General features: G+C 33.0%; 1 protein-coding gene across 1 annotated transcript; it reads right to left on the reverse strand.

The window, feature by feature from the left end:
- Positions 1-11,177: 11,177 nt before the first annotated feature.
- Positions 11,178-26,554, reverse strand: Klp64D (kinesin-like protein 64D). Its single transcript, XM_085956782.1, has 12 exons — positions 26,415-26,554; positions 23,172-23,384; positions 21,770-21,975; positions 17,900-18,236; positions 16,529-16,726; positions 15,853-16,036; positions 15,098-15,207; positions 13,956-14,047; positions 13,666-13,846; positions 13,247-13,483; positions 12,116-12,241; positions 11,178-11,626 (listed from the first exon to the last, which is right to left on the reverse strand). Exons 1-12 carry the CDS (start codon positions 26,418-26,420, stop codon positions 11,474-11,476), a joined length of 2,043 nt encoding a protein of 680 aa, XP_085812908.1. The 5' UTR covers positions 26,421-26,554; the 3' UTR covers positions 11,178-11,473.
- Positions 26,555-27,364: the final 810 nt, after the last annotated feature.

Raw genomic sequence — 27,364 nt, forward strand, 5'->3', positions numbered from 1 at the left:
TTATGGTGTGCGGCCTCCCGTACAAAAAGTACAGCTCGTAATTATTGTATCTTTATTTCCACCCCAACTGTGTGTCATTGTTGGGTCCAAAAATACAACACAGCGCGCTCCGCTCAAATGACCCCAACACACTTTCGAGGCGTACCTACATGACAACTGGTTGTATTAAAAAGTAAAGAATAATATTCAGTTATATTTTATTTATTTCGTTTACAAATTAGCCGTAAGAAAATTATAACACAGATTATCTGCCGAAAGTGAGCTGATCAAATTTCAAGAAGGCAAATAATAACTTCCGTGTATATCGTCTAGCACCAATACTTATTACCGAGGATGTTCGAACGTCTCTGTTAGACATTTATTAGGTATTTGAATATTGTAAATCTATGCTGTAATTAACCTTAATTTATAACATTATATTATTTAGAAGAACACTAACTGAGAGAGTATATCACAACCAATAGAAAAAACCTTTTTGAAAAAAGTAAGCCAACCGGTCGGGAATCGAACCCGGCATCTCCAACGGGTAAACGCCCCAAACTATACGCATTCAGCCATTATGCTACGGAAGACATACTAATGACGACAAATATTTAAGCTATTGGCTATTAAATACCTACCACTCAGCGCTCTTGGTAGGTATTTAATAGCCAATAGCTTAAATATTTGTCGTCATTAGTATGTCTTCCGTAGCATAATGGCTGAATGCGACTAGTTTGGGGCGTTTACCCGTTGGAGATGCCGGGTTCGATTCCCGACCGGTTGGCTTACTTTTTTCAAAAAGGTTTTTTCTATTGGTTGTGATATACTCTCTCAGTTAGTGTTCTTCTAAATAATATAATGTTCAATAATCAGAATGATATATTCTTAAATCTTGTGAATTATTCGTTTGAATAAAAGAAATAGTTAATTCTTAATTTATAAGTTCTTCGTATCTTCATAGGAACCAGACGCCGGTTCAGGGCCTTTTCCAATAGACGTATCATTACATATTATTATATTTCAAATAATATGCTTTTTGATGTGCGTAAATATGACTTACTCAAGGTAAAATAAATACGAAACATACCATTCGATTCCAAGAAAAATCCTTGAGTTAGAATATTCAATACCATGTTTAGATTGAAAGGTACGACATAATATATTTTTGTGCCCCTATGTGGAGATTATATTATACTATTCAATGAGAAAGCGTCGAGACATCTTTATCTTAAAAAAAAGAGTAAATATTGAAAACCTGTGGCATGATATGAGCCACATGACCAGTAGGTAACGGATACTTCAAAAAGTTCGAAGTAGCAATAACGACGAGTGTGAGGCATCGAGGAGTGGTTGGGTGTGGAGATGCTGACTACATTGTTTGTTCGGGGATCGTGCGAAGTGGAAGAGGATCAGTTCCAATCTTTAATTATTGGAAATGTACGACATACTCGTAAGAGAAAAAAACGATCTAACTACATTTAAGCCATTTTTGCTAAAATATTCCTTATACATTTGTATATTCTCAAAAATAATGCTAATGCTAGATGTTATGTCATATTTCGTTAAACTGTTTAATATTTAAAGATAACATGGTATTATTATGTCATATAAATCATCGGATAATAATATTAGGATTAAGGATTAGGAATGATAGGATAATATTTTAATTACCAATCTATTTATTTCAGTAGTTTTACAATAATATTAATAAATTTAATAAAACATAGACTTAAGGGTGGAGGTAGGCTGTTAAGATCCGACATAAATAGTGCACACTAAACTTTGGTACTCAAACATATTTTTTTCATTGATCTAAGACTACAATGTGTATGTTAGTTTTTAAAACACTAGCCAGCACCATCTGCAAATTGTATTCTTAGTTCATTGAAAACAAATTAGTGTGACTGACAAAGTTTAGTGTGCACTATCTATTTCGAATCTTAACAGCCTACATCCAACCCTCACCACTGGTTTCTCTGTTGTATTACATTACAATAGTATTTTATAATTCAATATCTCAGAACACTGTTCTGTGGGTCTATTCTATACTTATCGACCGCTAAAGTGATAAATATTATCAAACTTATGGTAGGCTTTTATCAAAGTATTCTCTTATTGTACAATAAGTTGGTTGTAAATATTGCAATAAGTGCTATATTTTAACAGCAGTTCTCTTGGCTGTGATAAAATTTAGAGCGAGATAGACAGTTTTGACTGTTTACACGGCTAACTTATTGTAACAATTATAATACCTCAATACAAATATGTAATAAATATTATCACTTTATCACTTTAGCGGTCGATAGTCGCCTTGTGTATAGAATAGACCCACTGCACTGTGTGCCGTTTGTACTCTTTATTATAATGTAATTCTCACTTCTTCATAATAATATTATGATTGTGAATACAAAATCTAAATCTCTGGTAATGAACGTTACTAATGTAACTATTCACATATCAACTACATATTACATAGATTTCAAGCAATATATTATTTTAGTTATACCGTCAACCTAACCATTCTTTCCTTGTAGCGATTGAGAAAATTTCAGTTATGTCACATTACGATAAGTACCTACCTTAAATTCTAGTTCGCAAGTCGCTAGATGTCAGATTTAATTAATTCTAAATGTTTTCTTCTTCGCGGAATTTATACAACTGAACAAATCGAATATTTTGTTTTTATTTTTTCTCGAATAAAGCTGTCGCACGGAAGAAGCTCACGAGAGGCGTTGGGCCGGATAATTATTTTTTTTATTAAAATTAGAAAATCTGTCAATACCGGACATCTATATTATACTGCCTACGTATTTTCGATAAAAGTGAAATATCTGACATCTTAAGGTTATAATATTATTAATACTAATACGTCATAATATTATTAATATTTAATATATACTAATATATACCTATTTATCCGTGGCCAATTCATCATCATCTGACTGGATTTATACACTGCTTGACTAAGGCATCTACAGACGGACTCCATTTCTCTTCGTCATGTGCGTTGTGTCACCATATAATTTAGGAAAACTCTATATTTTCGTCGATACAGTGGCCTCTATGTCTACTTTTTGGCTATCTAGCATTTTTGGTATTAACACTAAATAAAGTAAAAGTAAATTACCATCACAGATCAGATAATAAATATAATTCCGATAAGCTATATACCAATACAATAAATTTTGACGCGGGGTTTTGAATGTGTAAGTGTCCTACGAAAATGAACCACGCATTATAGATTGCAATTAATAGTGTGTGTAATACACGAATATTAAATGAGCGTCAATGCATATGTCAATATTCGACGTAGGTATGACGTATTCTTGACACGTGTTTAAATTTATCCCGTATTCTTCCTTACTCGAGATCGATTGCCTGCTTCTCCTTACCCGTTTCGGAAGAGTTTTAAAAATGGTGTTCCAGGTAAAATTATGGGTAGGTATACAGTGTATTTTTAAAACCATGAGTTAAGTATGGCAGACGGCTCTAAACCGCATACGGTTTCAGTCTATGGATGGTCTCTAAAGCAGAGTACTCATTAGTGAGCCGTAACTGTAACCGTTCCAGCGTATCTATTATATACAAAAAAATACTTTCGGCCGCTACGGCAGCTATCTAGGGTAGGTTTGTATCGAAGTATTAACACTTATTGTAACAATTAAATAAGTTAGCCGTCTAAGCAGTCAAAACTGTCAATCTCGCTCTAAAATTTACCACAGCCAAAAGAGGTGCTGTTAAAACATATCACTTATTGTAACAATTACAACTAACTAATTGTAATTGTTACAATAAGTGCTAATACTTCGATACAAATAAAAATCGGTGTGAGTACTTATGTACGCGCGTTGGAAGTTATACTTCTTTGGCGTAACAAAACAAAAACAAAACTTGTGATAACCTAGATTCTTCGACTAGCTCTAATTATCTTGTTAAATTACACACTCAAGAAAATGGACCGCTTATTGGAACGCCGTTGGTTTATTTCTATACACTTTAAATTATATTACTAAATTATATAATTATTTATCGTTGTTTTTGTTTTTAAAGTAACAGCTGCCACTATGACGTTTAATAGTTTATTTACGTAAATAACGTAAATTACGACAATAATAAATTCGCTGCCTAGGCAACGGAACAATTCTAAACCATAATATTATACTGTATAATCGTCACGATTGGAGTATCATACTGTGGCGTAATGGTAGTGCGTTCGGCTGATAACATCGGTGGTTCGAATCCAATCGAGTGCATTTATTTTTGTGTGAAAAAATAAGTTATGTGTTACATGTCACACGCCAAAAATACACTCTGATCTGATTTTCCAAACCCGCCTAAAAAAGTATAACTTCAAAAATGAAAAACTAACCTCGACAGCTGCCGATAGCAGTATTGTGTATAGTAATAGATGTGCTGATACTGTAACCAGCTCTAGATTCACATCTAGAGCTGGTTGGAGGTATTTATTAGGCTCACGAACTAAATATTTGGCGTCTATAAATACTGGTTATTGTATCTACAACGGTCACAGTTAAGGCTAGCTAATTAGTATCCGCCATTAGACTTATTAAGAGCCTTTGACCTTTGGTCTTTAACCCCTAAAATTGCCGCTAAAATAAATATTTAGATACGATTAATGTAATATCAAATGAAGCGGAAGCGATTGACTGAAATAATAAAGTCCGACGCGTCGATAAGGGACGCCGGACAATAACGGCGCTATTTTGCGGGTCTATTAAATCCTTTCAGTTGTCAAAAAACACTTTTGGAAAACGGGAGGTCGACAGCTAAATGCCCGCCAGCCCTAATGGAACTATTGTCCACGGACTATTGTAAACATTTATCATCGAAAGTAGGCTCATTTGTTATATTTCAGTTGCCATATTATCTCAGGCGCACACGTATTTCGCCGCGTATGAAAAATCGTACGTGGTCATTCGCAACTAACTGCTCTGGCGTAGGGATTGCAATACCGGTATTTCAAAACCGGTATTCCAGTATTTATCAATACCGAAATACCGGTTTTAAAAATCCAAAATACCGGAATTTTCGGTATTAAGAAAGCACACTCGTTTACGTTTTTGAAAATGAATTATAAGTTATGTGCTTTTAAAATGCAAATATATTGAGTGAATCGAACAGAGGTGAAAAAAGAATAAAAGTAATTGTCGCGATGAATTATCATAATATTATTTCGAAAAAAAAACATCCGTAACAAAAATGTTCAATTATTCTATAAAGCTTTCTTCTCTGTTTCTCCCTCTGACAATACTATATTTGATATAATGCGTTTCGTCTACTTCCGCAAAAATGTATATATTTTTAAATTAGTAAAACTTTACGTGATATTGGACACATACTGGGAATATGATAGCAGAAAAAAAATATGGGGATTATTGATGATAATGATGATTATAGATGATAATATCAGTATATTATACTTTAAGAAACTTTTCCTGCAGCCAGACTTATTTGCACTTGATGGCCTTTTGAAGGCTTTAGTTAAAATTATCAACATATTCAAATTATTTGTAAAAAAAAAATACTAGTTCTACAATTATTATGATCAATACATATTTTTAAATGTCAACATAATAAATTTAGGTATTTAGGTTTTTGCTTTAAAATAATATTAAGATTTTAATAGCTATATTTATTGATAAGCACCTACTTCTGTTTTTTTATGTTTAAGAAATACCGGTATTAATACCGGTATTCAATAAGACTACCAAAAAACCGGTATTGACATTTTAATTTGGTATTGCAATCCCTACTCTGGCGGTAATTGCCGAAAGATTTACAATATTCCGCATTGTTTGTTGTTGACACAGTTTACAAAATAAATAGAGAATTGTATTTTTAATTGTCCTGCGCGGTTTCGTTGTCTTTTTTCAACTAATCTAGTCTGTATCAGTTTTAACGGCTACATGTAAATTGTACGTAAAACATTTCACCGTGGCACAGTTCACGATGATCTTTCTAATAAACTGCTAATGACTAGATTAGTTGGAAAAGACAAGGAAACGCGCAGAATATACAATTTGCTATTTATTTTGTAAAATGTGTCAACAAACAATACGGAATATTGAAAAACGTTCGGCCATTACTGTCAGAGCAGTTGGTTGGAATGACCACGTACCTACGATTTTTCATACGGTTACATGTATTTACATGTACGTAAAACATTTCACCGTGGCTCAGTTCATCGTGAGCTTTCGATAGGAAAGAGATGACCGTAGGTATAATATACGGTCTCCAATTTTATTAGATTCAATATGAACATTATTTCAAATTTCGTAGCTGATTTTGGCAAAATTCATGAATTCGAGAATGAAAACCTAACCTAACCTAACAAAAATAATCCAGTATATCGGCTACAAATTTTCAAAAATTGTTTGCTTCTGGCTTCCTGTAAAATGTAAATAGACAAGAAGTTTTATTTAGACATGAATTTTATGTCAGTACGACAATACGACACAAAGTGGTTGTACCAGGGCTCGAAATGTACAGGAACGCACCGGAGCGCCGTTCATGTTCGTGAAATCGGTAAAATTATCGCTCCGTCTCGTGGAAAAAATAATTTGACCATCTGAGCTAGATAGGCCAAATAATAGAAAATCTAACACACTTATTTTTTATGAAATACACATAAAATTTGATAACTTTATTATGTAAATATCTTCAGAAAACTGTCGAGGGCTCCGGTTCGTAAACTTTTCCATTTCGAGCGCTGGATTGTACGGTCTTTAATTTACGGCCATATATTTCCGAAACAACATTTCACGGTAAAGTGTGTTACGGCGAACTGCATACGTACAAGTTTCCGGACACGTAATACACTAGGGTAGGTACAAAGGGAACCCCAGGTGTAATCTGATATTGAAGACATATGATAAAAAAAGTTTTTAAATGTTCCATAGATCACACACGCTTTTCTTTCAGCTCCCGTCACGTCTCAACATCCTTTCGGGAGTATACCGTAGCGTACCGAACGAGAAACGCCCTTTAAAATTGCGATGTGATCCCAAAAGCGCGAAGCCCACAGTGCTTGGCGCGGCGGGGTGACGACGCAGATGTCAGTATGGAATATGACAAAATACACTGTACAGTTTTAACGCAGAGCCCATTTCAAACATACCTAGGTAGAATGGTGTCAGATTCTTGTGGCTGCGCAGGCGACTCATTTATGTGTTGGTGTCGTTACTTTCAAATGACACCAACATGGCGGCAATGCCGGAAGTATCTGTCCTTCCTCTACTTCTTAAATAATGATTAAATCGTTTTATTTTACTGATATTAAATAATTAATCATTTGTTTGAGTAAAAGATCAAAAATTTTAGTATATTTAAAATGGTTACTTACATGTAAAATGTACATATTACATTTCACCGAAGTACACTTTGTCGTGAGCTGACGTACTGACAAGAGATGGCCGCATAGCATTGATATAAAAAAATGACGCGTTGTTCCTAGAGCATTGACGATAGTAATGTTCTTAATTTCTTTAAAAGTGTTAGCTGTCAATTCAGGGTGGAACTGCAATGTATTATTTGATTAATTATTTGTTTAATTAAATAAAACAAATAATTAAGCAAATTATAGTAACGTTCCTATCTTATTAGATTTAATAAGAACATCAATTTGATAGGTACAACTTGATGCTTACAAGCACCTTCTTGCTAATCATTCAGAATTGTATATAAATATACATACACTATTTTGTTGTCTTTCCCTTGTTTCCCCTTTTTATACAAGAACGTGATCTCAATACTATACGGCCATCTTTCCCATCAACCGCTCACGGTGAACTGTGATATGGCAAACCGCATATGTACAAATTTCCAGATATTTAAAATAACATTTTTACTACGAATCATGTTACTTATGTGAATAAAATGTAAAATATGAGATACAACGTTCAAGTGATCAAAAATTAAGCATTTTCTGTTTCCCATATGTATATCATTATAAAGTTAAGTCATTTGTCAACTGGATTCATTAATAATTTATATATAATGTATGTTCAAAGGATTACAAGAACGGTTCTCAAACTATCCTCCAGGGATAGATACTCAATAAATATTGTCAAAATTGGGATCGAAATATTTAAAGGCCGATAGGGTAAATTGAACAAAATAATAAAAGTTTATTTGTAATATCTTTCGAAATCTGTTACAATATTTTCAACTTGTCTGGAATCATAAAGGAAAAATAAAACAATGTCTCTGTTAACCAGCATTAAATGCTTCAAGCCCCTGGGGAAATTTGGAAAATGAAAAAGAACAATATCACGTTTTTTATTTATTTCATGGAGAATATAAATACAAAATTAATAATACATAAATCAACAAAATTTATAATACTTACACACATAATATATTTTGAAAACAAAAATAATAGATAAAGTCACAATATAATAACATATTTTTTCGAAATGAAAACACAGCTGTCGAAATAATGAATTTATTTAATTATGTAAAGGATTGTTTTTTATACAATAAACACTAATGTATTTCATGTAAGACACAATCTCAATATAATTATAATTTATTTATTTATTAATTAATTATACTAAAATATTGAACAATTAAAATACAAAAACTCCTAATAATCTTACTCTAAGCACCCTTAAAATGACTAGAAAAGTTTTATCATATTTTTCTCGTGATACTAATAATCATTAATTTAACATTAACGCTTGTGCAGTGTTATCTTTGGTGGGGAAAGAAGAATATATTTCTTATCATTAAACCTCTAGTAAAATAGGTACATAGACCAGTGCTGAAGAGTGCCTGTTGGCGTGAGGTAAAAAATGTCTAAATATAAATTATAGTATGTATTACTAAATTAATGTAACACTATTTTAGATGAAAATTTGATAAATAGCCTTCTCATAATCTCAAAGACAATTTAATAAGACCAAATTTAAAATAACAGCCAGATTGTTTTATATTTCAGTATGAGGGTCACCTTTGATTATTTTCGCCAGGTGGTGTCATAAATTTTCATACAAAATTTAAATCCAATCACTGATACCTGATGAACCCGACACTTTAAGCCCGGTGGCAACATAGAAAAAATGTTTCGACTGGGACATCATTTGAAGCCCAAGCGATTAAAACAATAATTAGAAACAACTATAACATTACATTATAGATGTCGTCATTATTGTGTTAATTTAAAACATACACATATGTGGTAGTCGAATATTTATTATATTAGATTCTCATAATCCTGTGTGCGTAACGCAAAAGGGTGATGTTAAAATCAATATTTTTTAGGAGAGCCAAAAGAGAATTGAGTTCTGGACAACTTTGTATGAGAACTTATATTTTTCTGCGTAAAATTTACTAATTCAACGGCACCAACTCAACTTAACGAAAAATATACAATATACATTATGATAAATTTGACATAGGTACTTCACTCATTTTAAAATTTTTAGACTTAGGTATCTCCGTTTTCGATTTACACACGTAATTTAAATTTAAAAGGTAATGTAACATAACAATTTTAACAAGAAGTCTTCGTCACTGACATAGACGCACTATGAAGACTTTAATAGTGCACATATGCATGAAATATTTTGATTTATATTAATAATATACACAAATAAACAGATACAAACAGCAATAAATCTAAATAATTATCGGACTGTATATATTATTATGATATACAAACCATGCATTGGATATTTATATTTAACAGCCATTTTGAATCAATGGTTGTGTATTTCTAAAACTTCGTGCTACTGTGGTACAGCCGCAATGATTCTATCCGTGATCAACCCTCCCTCCAGCGGTGCAACAAAAGCGATCTACGCGCTGCACATCTCACATTCTAGCATGTGTGGTGATGAACCGAGGGAAGTGCCGCAACCTCATGCTTACTGATTTTGAATTACTATAAAAAGCTCAAAACCACCATGAGCATAATCTGAAAACGACACCATCTAATAATACCATAATAACCTAAGTAGAAATAAATCTCTCGTACAAATATAATAAAATTTTTAAAAAATAATACTGAGATTCATTAGATCACAAAATATAAAATAAAAATTACTATCATTTAGAAAATTTTTAAAAACTACATGATTTGAAATAATACTAATGGTGAATTTCAATTTAAATAATAATATGTATAAGAAAAATATTGTTACATATCAACATATTAAATTCATCAATATAACCTGTCTGATGAGTGAGTAATATTATTGCAGTGTGATTAGCTTAGTCCCAAATTTAGGCAGCGAATGACTGGCGTTGGTAGATTGGCTGAATTTTGGAACTATTACAAAAAGTTACTTCAGACAAAAACGTACAGAGAAAGATCTATATGATACATTACTTAAGTGAATGAATTTACACAATTACATAGAACTAAATTTGACTTTCCGTAAACAGTAATTTTATAGTTCTCAATATCGTTTTTGTGATCGAGGTCTTTTGAGACCCAAAAATAAATAGATTGTGTTAGGTTTTGGTTTAGTTTTCGGCCTCATAAAACCTTAACCACAATTACGATATGTAGTGCTATAAAATTACCCTGATAACTTGCGGGTGCAGTTTTAAAATCTAATATTGACATTAAAGCGTGAGTCAAACAGCGTAAATCAACTCATGCTTGATAAAATGCTCTACATAATTGTTTTAAATGCATTTTTTACAAGTTTTATTATCCCGCTAATCTTATCACTAAACACATCATAGTGAATTGCAATACATTTCATGTCACTTGAACTATTAACCCATTGAAGACAATCGGTGCCAATTTAACACCGCTTGTCCTTGGTAAAAATGTTTTATTTTTTACTATTAGATATTTCTTAAAACCCTACAAATTTACTTACATATTTAAAGAGATGAGTTTAAATTGAAGTGCTTGAATACCTAAGTTTTGAAAAACATTTAAATGAATTATATAATATAAAAGTTATAGCAATAACTCTTGTTAATCCCGACCATGTCCGATCCTAATAGGATCATATGGACCTCCACAGAGTGGAGGTTTGTATTGACAGATATTGTTTTTACGATAAATGGATGTCAGCCACTTGCTCAACCTATTAGGTCCATACCCTGACTCATACACAAATTGAAAAACAATATGTGTACACGCCAGATCCAGGTTCGAACCTGGGACCCACGGCATAATAAGTCAACTCTTAAGCCGCGCGGCCACCGTGGGTGTACGTACTCTTGTTAAATTTGCTACAAAATTTAATGTGGCTGTTGGTCCACTTTTTTTCCTTTTCTGTCTGTCTCCAATGGGTTAAGCAATTAAGTGTATAAATTTTGCATTGCATTGCATTGCAATTATTATATTGGTATGTTCAACCTTTTCTCTACTGTCAACCATCCTTAACATAAATTGAATTCAATAAAAATACACTTCTATTTGGAATACCGTATTCGTGAACTTATTGTTTTGCTATTGAGTTACACTAGGTGTTCATTCTTAAATAAGTGTTTCGGAATGTTGATGATTTTATCGCCTGTTCTGCGATCTTGCTGTCGCAGGCCGGGGTACTCCCGAGACACCAGTACGAGCTGACCTGGGTCGTCTCTCAACGGTGGCCCCTCCGCCTCCCCCTATACTCCCATACGTCAAATACTGGCCTGACAAATCAACGCTTTCATGCTGAAAACAATAATTTGTAATAGCTATGATTAGTACAAAATATCTAACAACCTATAACAAATTGAAGATGGTTTATAAATGCCTGCAATAGCGAAGCGGTAACATGTTAGCTTATAACATCATGGATCTCGGGTTTGAATCCTGAGTCTGGTAAATTCACATCTGTATTGTTAATCTCGAAAAGTTGAGAAATCACAAACTCTATCATAATTTCTTTCCGTTTCTTAAAATTGTTGTAAATAATATTACTGGTGATTTACTTTTCTACTGTAAAATCAATACATAACACCTTAGTAGATCATAATCATAGAGGTATTAAATAAAATCATAATAGTACTCTTGATTGTGTTGAAAATTTCGTCAGACATTCAAATAAACACAAAACAAAGTACCAGATTATTTATTCATATGGCTACACTAGTATTTTTTCACATGCCAATTTTGCTACCTAAAGATAATAAAGTAGAATAAACAAGAATACATAATTACCTCTTTTTCCTTATTCTGTGAGTTGAGAATGTGTTGTTTACGCATATTATTCCCTGTGTACGCCACACATCGTACTTGCCATTCTCCAATATCTTCATTCCAGTGAATATATTGCTCCAAAAGTTTCTACAAAAAATAAACATAATAAAAGATAATTTACTACTTGATATTATAATCTGCTTTTTCTATGTTTCCTGTTTTTTTTAAATCAAGATGGGTTTTATTTCATCAACATTGTAATCGGATAAAGAAGCAAGTCATGGTTATATTATACAAAAAATCAGATAGAGTTAACCTGGACAATAATTTAAATGTCAAGTAGTGACTCATGTTACATACATAATATTAAATGAAAATCGATATATTAGATAAAAAAAAATTACATACTATACTACTGTTACATCTGTGCCGAATGAAATTAATTATGTCAAGCATTTCAAGGATACTTCTAACCCTAACCTAACTTTATATTTCATTGGGCAACAATCACATTCATATATCTTTACTTAGCACATTATATTTATTTATTTAAGAAAACAAAATATTGTGGACAAAACAAATCTAAATTTAAGACATTCACAACATGAGATTTACATTACAACAAAAATATTACTCTCACAATAGAGAAGAGAATATACGTATACATATAATTATTATAAAAAAATCAAACACTGAAAATGTCTACATCTTTGGGGAGCGCATTGACTAGTCTTGCACCCCTCGCTAATGGTGCCTTATAGGCTTGACACGAGGAAACGGTTTCGATCCAGAATAAATCAGATAGGTAATTGACAGGCACATGTAAATTCAAATTCTTTAAAACACCAGGATTGGAAACCATCCCTCGCGAAAACAGGCAAAAACGTTTCAAGAGCAGAAGTGACCTACGAGATTCAAGAGAGTGAAAAGTAAGCACGCCTTGTCGAAAAGCAGTCGGAAAATAATCATTAGACGAATTATCAAAAGGAAAATGTCCTCTGAAATGCACCCAAAACGTTGAAGGAAGGATAATAAGAAACAAGAATATAACAACTCAAATACCAGCAAAGATAAAAAATTTCCATATTAATATATGTTAGGATATTTTCCAGGCAAAGACAGTTTGAGCGATACCGAAATATAAGAACCTACTTGATATTCCTTGGGTATATATGAATCAAGAACTAAATCTGCCAACTGTATTTCCCGTCGAAGCGCTCTGATGTTGTCCAATATTCCTTCCATCTCTCTCTGCTGCTCTCGCATTTGGTCAGCCAATTCAGCTTTTGCAGAATTCAACAGTTGGACAACTCGCTTCAGCTTTTTAGTCTTGGCCGTGCTTTCTTCTTGGAGTGTCGTGTAACGTTCCTCTATATCAAGACGTTCAGCCTAGAAATATAAACATTTAATCAATACATGAAATGTATACTAACTACATCGTACATTCATATTGATCGCATTTTTTTTTTTATTATATAACCTAATTCATGAAGTCGTTTGTGTGGTTTGTAGTTTTCAATTCAGCACAATTTTTTAACAAAACCCTAAAAACGTACAAGCATATTATTTACCTCTTTTCTTTGTAAATGAGTCTGTAATCTCTCTTCGTTGATTTGCCGCAATTGCAACTCCTTAGATGTTTGCTCCAAAAGCTTTTGCTGGGCTTCAGCTTTCTCCAGAAGATTCTCACCGCCCACCAATACTTTACTTTCCAATCTTTGAAGTTTATCTTTCAAATCGTTTTGCTTGAGCCTGTTGACAATCAGACACCATTAAAAATAAGATAACTCATTTAAATTATTTAAATAAACTGTGCTATACTATTAAAAATAGCTTAACATGCATATTAGAGAATACTCACTTGGTACGTTGTAATTCAGCTCGCTTTTCGTCAAGAGCCTTCTTAGCCATATGCGCTTTTTCTGTATCTTCATTTTCAATATCATCCAAATCCTAAAATATAAAATAAAATGTAAGGATTATATTTTTACTTTGCAATTATTTTACAGGTGTTTCAAGAGGAAGGTTTTAATACTGATTATTCTGACCAAACAAATTCACATAAACAAGTCACACCATGAGTGTAAAACCAAGGCATCTGCAAATTTTTCAATTTCGAGATTAAATGCAAAACAACTGTAAGTCGTAAACTTGATAATGTAAAAGTAAAGTAACTGAAAGAACATGCAATATAATGTAGATTATAAACTAAATATTATTTTTTTTTAGATTCTCTATTTTGTCCTAACAAAACGAAGACTTCAAACCCTAATATATCCAAAATATGTCTTTTGCACTTGCTTTGGTTTTACACTCACGGTGCGATATATCCGATTAATATTGTCAATACACGTGACGATACAGCTGTTCAAAACAGATTTTGTATAAACCTATTATGATAGATTTGTACGTATTAAATAACTATAAATGACTGTCTAGTTGTTTGTAATTATCAACTGTTTGAAAAATAAAAAACACAAATATATTACAGTTTATACATAGCACTCTATCAATGCACTTTGCAAAGCTGGGTACTCATTATAATGGTGTAACTGTAATCGTTCCAGATACTGTAACCAACTCTAGATGCGAACTAATTATTTGGCGTCCATACTAGTTACTGTATCTGCAACGGTTACAATTACGGCTCGCTAATGAGTACCCGGCTCAACATCCACAGAAGGTATGTAGAAAATTGTTCTGAGGTTGTCTTGGCCTTCTTTTATGAGAGCAGCACTATCCAAAATATAAGCAAGTAATATTTTGTCTATTATATTTATCTTTTGTTTGTATTCTTTGCTTTTCAGCTATCACCCCAAACCAAAATCAAACAGAATGATTTCTAGAGAACTTGTAGCCAATGAACGGAGTCACTGCAGCCAATCCATCATGTACAACAAACATATTATTAATCCTTGTGACCAACGGAACCTACCCAAATAGTACTCTACCAGCATTGGAGTTGTACGAGACAGTGATTTTATATTTACAAATTGTTCTCACCTTTTTCCTCTTAATAAGATTTCCATCATCATCTACATATTCGTCTAAGTCATCACCGGAATCCGAAAATCCACCTTCTTCAGAAAGACCATTTTCCGAATCAGATACCACTGTAACAATAGAAAAAAATCTTTATTAGGTAGAAGATAATGAAGAAGGAGTCTTATTTGTTCGATTTAGAATATTCACCAATGTTAAAAATAATAAGGTGAAAAACTATTTTTGCTCCAAAACGGATCATATTGGCCTACAGATTGGAGATTATTTTAGCAAACGCATGAAATCTTTATCACTCAAAAACAATGTGAATAATACATACAGTAAAACCTCGTTAATACGAATTCCACAGGACCGAAAATCGAAAAAAAACTCTCTGTCTGTCACAATTTTCAATGACTGGCTCATGAAATAGTGTACTTTATTATGATTTATTGAATATTTTTATATGCCAGGACTCATTACGAAATTTGAATTAAAGGTATGGTTTTATATGAAAATAATGTTCAAGGGATTTTTTTTTCGCGTAAATTTCGAATTATTCGTGTTCTTAAACGAGGTTCTAGGTAAGTATAATGAATACCCATTCTTTGATAGATGACGGAATCAAAGAAGAAAGACTGAATGTATGTTAAGAGCACTCAATTGGTAAACGAAAGATGTTTTTGAATTCCACTAGGTCCAAGATTTTTTCAAGGATATTTCTAATACGTCTCAGAAACCGAGTTATTTTAAAGAAATATTATGAGAGTTGTTACCTTCAATGCCATCTTCAAGCTGTTTCCGTAACTCATCAATTTCTTGTTGGAAGCGAGTAAGTAAAGCGTCCTTGGGTTCTTCATTGACGTGTGCTTTGTTTTCAATGTTCTTGGCTCGATTGGCATATCTCAATGTGCTAATAGTCTCTACGTAGTTTGAATCAGCGGGTCCAATATTTGCAATCTAATAAGAAAAGTGTGTAATGAGCAACTAAGAAACACTTAACTAATTTTATGATTTGAATATACACTCTATCCATCCCTTATTATATTAAGTGACAACTCAAACTTAATAAGAACTCTCCAAAAATAAATCAATCATAAACAAAAACCTACTAATGCATTTATCACCTTTATTAAAATTAACGTTAATTTCACAATAATCATTCTGCACAAACACTGCATTAATGTTTTGATGATTTTGATTCTACTTGTGCTTTTTATTTGAACAACTCATAATAGCAGAAAATTCTTGAGCGCATCAATAATTCTTACAAACAATAATAGTATAATAAACCATTTTGAAGATACATAATTAGTGGAATTATAACTATGTAGTATAGTGTTTTAAATAATTATTAGAGCGAATAGGAAAGAAAATCTAGTCTTCAGGTGAATATAATATTTACTGTGGTAAAATGGAATTCTACAGAGTGCTATTTGAATTAATACGTACCATTACTGTTTTGGAATTGCCGCCCAAAGAGTCTTGTAATAGTCGGGTGAGTTTAGAATTTCTATACGGAATGTGCGTGCTTTTGCCATCTACGAGAGCAGATATAACGTTCCCTAAAGTTGACAGTGACTGATTTATTTTTGTGGCCTCTTTCAAACGAACTCCCGCAGCCTGAGTTTTGCTTTGCCTCTCGGAACCCTGAAATTATAAAGTATAGATTACATACATAAAATAAAAATAAATAATTAACCCTAAACATTATAAAAAATTAAGCAATTGAAGTTTCTAGAATGCAAAAAGTTTAACGTGATGTGCGGCAGCTTGGTGTAGGTACTAAAATCCCCTCTTGTGCTTCCCAATTTATTCCCCTTGCCATGAAAGTATTTGACGTTTTTATTTGTCTGTGGTGTAAGTCATTTATATTCAATTCAATTCAATTCATTTATTTTTTAACATACTGTGGACATTACAAATTATAAGTTTAAGACGTTCACAACATGACATTTAGAAACAAAGAAATATAAAACAGTATTACATAAAAAAAGAGATAGATCAGTAGATAAATTAGATAGGTACAAGGAAGTACACCGGATGAGTTAAGCAGACCCTATTTTAAGAATTTATAAAACAACATCCTCCTAAACTCATTCTCACGTAGGTGGAATATATCAACACCCGAAGCAATTTCGTTGAACATAGTTATCGCCCTCCCAATTGGCATTACCAGTGGCAGGTTGGTTCTGAACCTTGGGAGAATAAACAACTGATGGCCTCTATTTCTAAGATAGTTATCAGGGACACACAGGTTAACACTGCCCGGAATGGCAGAGTTCTCATTTATACCTCGTATAAGTCGAAAAAAAAATATGTAGCTAAATGTGATGATAGGAAGATTATAAGCCATACTACAAAGATGAAAAATGGCAAAAAGTGCTTATTCGGCCCATAAACAATAGAGGAAAAAATCGCGGCAATGACAAGACGAATCATTTGATGTTTCAATGTTGCCATTTAACTAAAATATCCCAACCTAATGGGCAAAATTGTAGCTTGATATTTGATATTTCTGCTACCGCCGAACCTCAAATTAGACGGTGAGAACAAATTTGATGTTGAAATAAACAAACAAATGAAATTACTGAGGATTATAAACAAGTCATAGCAAATATTCAAAAAAATATTGTACCACAGTAAACGCCTGTTTAATGATTTTAGACACGTTCGACACATAAAAGGTCGAGAGAAAAAAGCAATGTACTTCGGTCTACTTATAAAAGCTTTTCAAAGAATTTTTTTTTGTTAACAGCAGTAAAGCTAGTGATTTATATTTTACTGAAAGTAAATTTTAAGATTCTATAAAATAGTACTTACGGCCAAATCAACTAAATGTAGCTTTCCCATCTTAACGTGCTGTGCTCCATCTTCACCAAGGGTGCTGGACTCGACGGTTATGGTGAAAATGGCGTGCGAACGAGAGCTCTCAGTATTCATAGCAGTCGCGCCAATCGCTCTGTTTTTATTTCCCATTTGCATAACCTTGTCCAACTCATCGGCATTGTGCACGACATAACCTGTCAAGTCTTTCACAAACACTCCGATGTCTGGACGCTCCTTCACTTCCAAACTCTGCCTATTATGACCTTTAGATCCTAGAAGATCTCTCACCTCTTCATTGTATATTTCGAGATATGTGACGCGAACCAAAAACCTAGAAAAGGGTATTGTGGTTATATCTAAACATGTCATATTATGCACATGAGAGGTTTTAAATTCGAAAACTTTAATAACAATAATAGATTCATATATTTCAGTTGCTGTTTTCTTAATACATTAAAAAAATTTCTACGCAGCATACTGCTCTTCTCTTATCACAGACATTACATTATTTTTAAATACCACTACCAATTTAATATGCATTACGGTGTTGCCTCTCAGTCTCATTCTAATTTTGACAGCCTTCATACATATATTATATATGGTAAATTTAACCCGTAAATATGTTAAAATAGGGCAGATGATCTGGCAAAGAAAGAGGAATGAGGCTATAAAGAAAATGTGCCAAAGTATGTGGATAGATTTTCACCATGGGGCATCATTAGAAAAGGGGAAATGGAGTAAGTCTATTCTACCATCACCACGAGAGGTGCCCTGGTTTGTAGGGTCTTCTTTGACGAGGAATGAGCTTAAGTTAATACTGAGGCTAAGAACAGGGCACACTATGGGCAAAAGATTTGATGTCCTCATGGGAAGAAGCGAATCGCAACTCTGCAATGAATGTCATGTTTTAGAGGACATTGTACATATAGCACTACCATGCCCTAAATATGAACTTCACAGAGTACAGCTGCGAATTGCGGATATCTATGAGAATGTCGAGGAATAGAAGGGTGTCCTGGCGGTGGGTAAGACGGAAGAGCTAGGCAAAATTGTAAAGTTATTTAACAGAATAGGAGTGAGGACCTGATCGACGGATCCCCTTCTAGAAGAGAAGAGGCGCTATGACAGCGAGTCGCAGTCAAAGCCTCGGTCAAATCACAAAAAAAAATATGTTAAAATATGGTAACCCAACCTATTAGGTCATACACAAATTGAAATACAATATGTGTACTTACCAGACCCAGGATTTGAACCTGGGATCCCACGACGTCATAGGCCAATGCTTAAGCCGTGCAGTCGTCGAGGGTGTTTTATTTTTATTTCGATTTTACTTACTGACTGGTCAATTTTTTAGGGTTCATGAAAAAATCTGTATGTACATAATTCTTTGATCTTTATTATGTGGCGCATTGGCCAATCACTTTTATGTCATAATACTGTTTTTTTTTTAAATATGTAAACAAATAAGTAAATCCATTGAAAAAACTATAAACTATCTATAGGTATATTTTCAAGTAGGTAGAGTAACAGATGAATAATTACAAGATAAAAAGAACTTTTTATATACGAGGGTGGGTCAATAAGTCCTTAGAAAAGCCGACAGGTGGCGCGACTAGTACTGCAAGCGGTTTGTTTTCATGCAGCGGCACTACCGATTCAGTATGCTGCGAAGTTTCAATCAGATTGGTCGGGTTGTTGTGTGTTTTTTCGTACATTTAAAAAAAAAATTTGCTTGTGGAAAATGGAAAAATGGAAAATGGAGAAAATTGAGTTTAGAGTTGTTATTAAACATTTTAATATAAAAGGGTTAACATCAAAGGAAATAAAAAATGAGTTAGATTTAGTTCAAGGCATATCTGCTCCTTCACTTGCAACTATTTATAACTGGTTAAATGAATTTAAACGTGGTCGTACATCAACAAAGGATGAACCACGCTCAGGACGTCCTGTAGAGGTGACTACACCAGAAATGATCAATAAAATCCACGATATGGTGTTAAGTGACCGAAGATTAAAGTTGAGTGAGATAATTGAGGTTACAGGGATCTCAAAAAGTAGCGTCATTTCTATTTTACATGACAAATTGGGCATGAAAAATATTTCTGCAAGATGGGTGCCGCGTTTGCTCACAGTCGACAATAAACGCAGTAGGGTGGTGGCCTCTAAAGCCCTGTTGTCGCTCATGCAACGCAATCCGGATGAATTTTTTCGTCGCTTTGTGACTGTAGATGAAACATGGATACACCACTATACTCCCGAGACGAAAGAACAGTCAAAGCAGTGGATTGCGAAGGTAAACCATGTCCAAAGAAGGCGAAAACCGTAAAATCAGCTGGTAAGGTTATGGCTACTGTATTTTGGGATGCACGTGAAATTATTTTCGTTGACTATTTGGAAAAAGGAAAAACAATAACAGGGGATTATTATGCATCTTTATTGGACCAGCTAAAAAACAAAATTGAAGAAAAACGGCCTCATTTAAACAGGAAAAAAATCCTCTTTCATCAGGACAATGCCCGTGTTCACACATGTTTACGATCAATGGCTAAAATTGAAGAATTAAAGTTTGAATTGGTCGACCACCCACCGTATTCGCCAGATTTAGCCCCCAGTGACTTTTTCCTTTTCCCAAATTTAAAAAAATGGCTAAGTGGACAACGTTTTTTTTCAAATGAAGAAGTCATCGATCGGACAAATGCTTATTTTGAGGACCTTCCGAAAACTTATTTTTCTGACGGTTTAAAAAAAATTGAGAAACGTCTAACCAAGTGTATTGAGCTCCAAGGAAATTATGTTGAGAAATAAAAAAAAAATACAAAAAAAAACCTGTTTTAATGCATTTTTCTAAGGAATTATTGACCCACCCTCGTACCTACCATGTTTTTAAATTTTCTGTTGAATCATATAAACTTGACACGTCTGTGTAATAATAAATACTTTTTTTGTACTTGATAGAAATACTTAATAAATATAGAATACTGAAATGTCATTTTGACATTTCATATTGATTTCCATAGTAACGCACGTATATATTAATAATTTAGTTGCTAGGACCCCCTTAAGCTCAAATTACATTGGCAGATTGCGTCTGGCCCAATCGTCTGCCACGACTGTCAAACTATATTCTCTATGGTTTTCAAGGATCGTGAGGGATCGAGACAAAAGTGGAAAATTTTCTATTATTCCATCGTGCGATCCATTCATTAGCAAGCGAAGATTGCCGAAAGCGTACGAAAATAGCCGAATACGCGCCCGCCCGCGAGCCTACTTTCTATTGCAAAACTTTCTATAAATGTCAAACGGCCGCACAAATTTCAACAGATGCTCGATAGGTTTGACAGCTCAGTTTTTTTAACGTAAAATTGCGCGGGAATACATTCAGTGTAGCCACCAATCTAAGAAATATCTAGGTTTCGGTCAACCTATATTTTTAATAATAGCAACACTATGTTTATTTTAAACCAATCAAAAGCAAGGACCAACGTGATTGAATGGTTGCGTGTAATTGCAAATAGTGTTAAAACGTTGGCCACGACGGTTGTTGGATCGGGTTGGAATGAATTCAATTCTGCTTAAAAATGGCTAAAAGTATTAAAAGAATGCATTGTCGTCGTGTTCTGATATATTCTAAAAGTTACAAATGTCTAGCTAGTCGGGAAGTTGGTTAAAAATCTTCAATCGTCCAATACAAATCTTGGACAAACAAGAAAAAATTTGTATTGGACACACAAGAAAATATTTGTACCGGAAATGAGAAACAAGAATACGAGTTAATAGAAACGCGGTAAAAATGTAAACATTTCCTACATTTCCAATTGGTTGTGATAATATGTAATGGCTATCAATTAAAAATAATGAACTCACTTTTCATTTTCAGTTGCTTTAGCAATATGTCCAAAAATATGCGCGAATGAGTTAGGTATGATTCCTTTGAGCTCGGGTGCTGACGGATTGCCAGCCATAGTGTATGTTTTTCCCGTTCCCGTCTGACCGTATGCCAAGATAGTTCCGTTGTAGCCTTTCAATACTTGATCGACAATTGGACTTGCTGTTTGAATATATATGTCCATCTACAATACAAACCATAATTTTACTAATTACATTATAATCCATAACACTCTAGAATAGAACCCGTAACAATGTAGATTACAATCCATAAGTCATAGTCTTCAATATAATTTATGAAACGGAGTATTTACTTATTGTATAAAACTTTAAGTATTCTATAGCACAATCATGCAGTTGGAGAACGCATCAAGGCTCTCATCCGGATTACTATCCGAAGTCACGGATCACTCCAAGATAATTCAATTGGAAAGCGCTTCAGAGTATTAAGAGCCATTAGTTAAAATTTGTTGCAATTAAGTATGGCGCCTTTAGCATAGCATAGTGGTCTATGTGAATGGGCGCAAAACCCGAGAGATGCGGGTTCGATTCCTGCGGGGTGCCTTACTATTTTCAAAAAAGATTTCTTCTATTGGTTATAATATAATATATTTCAAAATTATGTATATTCAATAATTACAATGTTACATAAGTACTTAAATCTTGTGAATTATTTGTTGAATAAAAAAATAGTTAATTACAAGTTTAGATATTTTATAGATAGAAGAATATTTTTAATCGATTATGGTTTGGTTTAGGCGGGATTTAATGAACTTTATAAAAACTAACCAACACCATATTATGTAATATTATTTATTCTTAATTCAACAAAAACAAGGGTCGGATCGCCTATAGTATACTTAATTCCGCTCAGATTCGACTGGTCAATTTTGTTTTGACCCTTTCTCAGGATCAAAAAAAATAAAGTATGTACCTAGGTACATATTATGGTTTTCAAAAAAAAGAATAAATGTTGGTTTTTTTAAATAAGGGATGTCTTCTAAAAGCTGTAGCTATATGACAATTTAACCTTTTCTATGCCTCAAAATATTACTAAGTAAGGCAGTATCTGACAGGCCGCAGATTTTTAACGACACACGTTAAATGTACAGCGAAGCTCTTTCTACAATCGCTGTAATACCGATAACCTGTGGCTTAATATTTCATAATTATTCAAACAGATGTCACTGTGTCTTTCATATTTTAGATTATGCAAATCAATCGACAGTTGCTAGTAATTTGAGTTTATAAGCGGACGAGATAACTCGTAAAATTTGTATGTGCGGCCTCTTGATCATGGCTTCATAGAGCGAGTTTTCTCGCTGAAGGCATAGAACCGGTTTACAAATAATATTATAATTATTTATTAAGAATATAGTACCTGGGAAGTATTTATTCCAAAGACAGAATCAAAGGAATATGTCTTTGGAAGTTCACTCTGTATAGCATGTGGTTTAGTTACAGTAATCATACTGTTGAGATTATCAACAGATATCACATTTTGGCTCCCTTCCAACTTCTCTTTAGAATCCATGGGTCTAACCCGGACAATAACTCGTACATTCTCCGTTACCGCAGGGTTCTCACTGTTATCCTGAAAAAAAAGTTAATATGGAATATTTGTATTGCTTTTGTACTAAGGTGAGTCGGGGTAAGTGTGACATATAATTTGATGAGATGAATTTCAACCTGGTTCATGATGAATAGGTATGTTTTAAACAGTTGAAAACTTTACCATATGATCTACAATATCATTACAATTAATATGTACAGAAGGAACCCACTGTATATCTTACTATAATACGACATTTTAATATTTTTTGATCACTAGTCAGTTTGTCACACTTACCCCGATATTGGGGTAAGTGTAACTAAATTCACCATAGTTCCAAAAGTTCTTCAAAACCATAACGTATTACATGCATAGAAAGGTAATATATCATTTAATGGATATTGATTCTTAAATTAAAGATTTTGTATATATTTTCAACAAAAATTATCTATATCATTTTTTTTGGGGTAAGTGTGTCATACTAATGTATGTAGAGCTAGTGATGTCCCGAAACAAAAATTACGTTTTTTATTAGGTAGGTACTTAATTATTTAATGTGGTTATCTCAGCAACAGGAGTGGTAGGTAAATGAATCAAAGGCTTTTGAAGATTGACTTATAATTTTATTTGTCTCGAAAGAGCACAAATACAAAGTTTACAATACAGGAATGCAGAGTAACCCTAAAAATAGTCAGTACTTACATGACACGACATGAAACGATTTTAGATAGTTTTGATAAAAATGAGAAAAGGGCATATCTATTGAATACGTAAACACTATGTAGGTATTTATTATTTGATTTATACATTATAAAGAGTATTATACCTATTTAATATATTTTACTCACTTTTTACATATTATTGTAGTAAGAGAATAAAATATTTAATACATTTTCGTTGAAAATGCTCAATTAACGAAACCAGTTTTGATTATTTACAAATAGGTTACACATTTTTAAAATTTGAAATGTTATAATAGCTTCACCAAGAATTAACAGGGTAAAATATTATTTTTTAGCTCGAAACAGTGAGCATTAACAAACAGTTGATGAAATTTAATACACCTTACATGATTATTTTCGTATTATTACAAATTTAAATAACAATCAGCAAAAATAAAATGTGGATACAAATAGAGAGTAAGATATAAAAGAAAAAATAATAATTAATACACAAAAACATTAAAACTCTAGTAACGTTTTGGGTCTCATTCTCGAATCATTCTTTCGTTTTTACTGTACTTAAAATTCAAGTTAAGTGCTTAACTTACAAAACTATTTATTCTAACTTAATTATTTCGAATTGCAATATTTGAAATTGCATGACTAGGTACCTACTGAATATTGTAACCAGAGATTTTTGTTTTGAAAATTATTTCGCCTCTTCGTCCAGTTGATGGTTGAGGCGATATGCAGATGACATCCTCTTCTTTCACTTCGTAAATGTCTTCTACTCTTGGAAATGAAAACATAATTTCGTTTTCTTTTTTAATCGTCTTAAGTTTTCGAGCAAACTTTGTCAGAATTCTGTCATCTTGCTCAAGTTTTATTATAACTCCGACAAAATGTTTCACAGTTTTTTTTGTAGCAAATTGTACTACAATCCACTTTCCAATCTCTAACATTTCTGAATTAGATGCAACTGCAGTATCATCAAACTGATCAGACAATTAATTGAAGGATCGTTTTCCTCATCGCCGAGCAAATTATTAATATAGTCTTGCCCAATTATCTTCGCTTTCGTCACTTGATGTCCATGACAAATCTTCTTCTGATGACATGGGTTCGTGTTTTTTTTGTTTTGGTGTACTTTTATCGGTTTCAATACCTTCTTCTGCGTGTTAGTTTTGTCTTGCAATGGCTTTATTTTCTTTTCTATTGGGACATTATTTTTCATTCGCTCTATAACATCATAACATGTAATCACTTCTGCTCCTGGGGCAACCATTTTTCTCTTATTCTTTATATGCGCCTTACTACTGATAGAATTCAGCAAAAGTGTTTCAAACAAAGTTTTTTCTATATTTTCTGCAGGAAACTTCTTTATTTGGTAATTGAACAACTTTGCAATCCAGAATTATAGGCTTAGAAGAACATTTTTGAGTCGAACAGTCCCCATACAAATTGACGATTTTTTTTTCTTCTTCGGAAAATTCGATTTATAGCGATTTTCGTGAATTCGAAATCAAATTTTCAGAGTCCCTTGGATTTCGAATTATCTAGGTTATACGGGTATACAAATTCTTACATATAAACATTCTATTTCAATTACGAACGTGTTCGATCTTCGATACTTCGATCGATATAAATAATGCGTCATGTCCCATCACTAGTTAAAATATTGACTTTGCAAATTCATACAAAATATATGGGGGAAGTGTGACACAATACAAAGGCACACTTACCCCACGTGTTTACTTTCGTGGGGGAAGTGTGTCTACTTGATTAAAGGTTTCAAATGCTTATAATTCAGTAAAACGATAACACCACGTGAAGCAGCGTATCAAAACACATATACTCACCAATTTTTACAACCACAATGTGCAGATTTCCATGTTTAAAAAAATATTTTAGTAACAGCTACCATCTCACTCGTCGACTTCAAAATGTCGTCTGGAGAAAATTCCATGTAGTCACCTCAAAAAACATGGTATCGACACCATTTCTGATTATTTTTATAAATCGGTGATTTTGCTATCACCTTTCCATAGATGGCATCATCCAATTTGTAGTAGATACTGAGATATCTTAGTAGCTACACTTACCCCAAAGTCACACTTACCCCGACTCACCTTATATTGAAAAGAAAACCTTAGCCCTGTAAATCTTTACAAAAATAAACACGAATTACAAACAAAATAATCTAAATACATGAATCGTGTTTACTAAATTGGATTTATCTATCATATTTTCTGAACTGCGAGTATTCAAGGTGTTTTATGCGAAAAAATATAGATCTTGATCACTAATCAGAATAAACAAACTGCTGTGTTGTGGGTGTGCTGAATCACCACGAATCGTTGTATTAATCAACAAAATGGTATATTTTACAAAATACAGCATAAATACTTACAGCCATGCTTGGTATGGTAACTATTACAAGGTTTGTAGAGCAAATTCAAATGAAGAATGAAGTGCAACAAAATTAAGGTATTTTCATTAAAAAGTGACAGGTGGTATCTGACTAATACCCAAATATGTCATTTTCTAGTCAAAGACAATCTCAAAACAAATGTTTACTCTTCATTTATCTATGGTACTCGTGTTACTTGTTCATCTCTGGCATTTTTGGGTGATTTATTTTTATTATGTAGCACCTTCCATATTCTTATATAAATTTTATTTTTATATAAGTACCTACTTACCTAATATTTAATTAAAGGGGTCGTATTCAATCTCTTTGTATACAATTATTCAATGGATGTTTAATAATGTAAAACTGATTGGTAAATATCTTGCAAAGCTGAAAATATTCTGGCTGGCACTGAATAATTGCGAATTACGATGGTAGTGCTAGTTATTTATTATCTTCAAATGGGATGAAGTAACCTGTTCGCATGAAGAGTTTCGACTGTATAGGTATTTCGTTCAAATTATCAGCATTTATTTCAGTATGCAACAATCATAATTTTCTACAAACAGTTTACCATAATATTGCTTCCAAAGTATGAGTAACAACAACTTGCACTACCATCAAATTTTACTGCCTGACTAACCTATAATAGTAGGCCATAGAGCGCGATGCAGAACCGTTGACGTTAAGCAGCCATTCTAAGAAGAAACCATGTCACATGTTCTTCCTCTCTTCCACTTAGGCATTCTAATAAAAATTATAATAATATATGTTTTTTCAACTGAACTTAGGTTGTCGAAATTGGCCGCTTAAAGTTAAGCGCTTATCTTATGGGAGCCAGTATGGTTCGGTATCGCACTCATAGTATCTACTTTGTAAAAGATCTCTTGAAAATATATTTTCTCAAGGATTTTTTTCCTGCTATTAATTAGTTCTAGTACCAGACATCC

This window comes from Rhyacophila brunnea, unplaced genomic scaffold (genome assembly GCF_057557595.1).
Source record: "Rhyacophila brunnea isolate RB1 unplaced genomic scaffold, BYU_Rbru_1.0 scaffold_6, whole genome shotgun sequence".
NCBI lineage: Eukaryota > Metazoa > Arthropoda > Insecta > Trichoptera > Rhyacophilidae > Rhyacophila > Rhyacophila brunnea.

Coding starts and splice junctions, on each gene's coding strand:
- Klp64D (XM_085956782.1), bottom strand. Junction 14,048..15,097: donor ATCTTATTAAGAGGAAAAAG/GTGAGAACAATT, acceptor TTTATATTTTAG/GATTTGGATGATATTGAAAA. Junction 13,847..13,955: donor GCTGAATTACAACGTACCAA/GTGAGTATTCTC, acceptor GATTGTCAACAG/GCTCAAGCAAAACGATTTGA.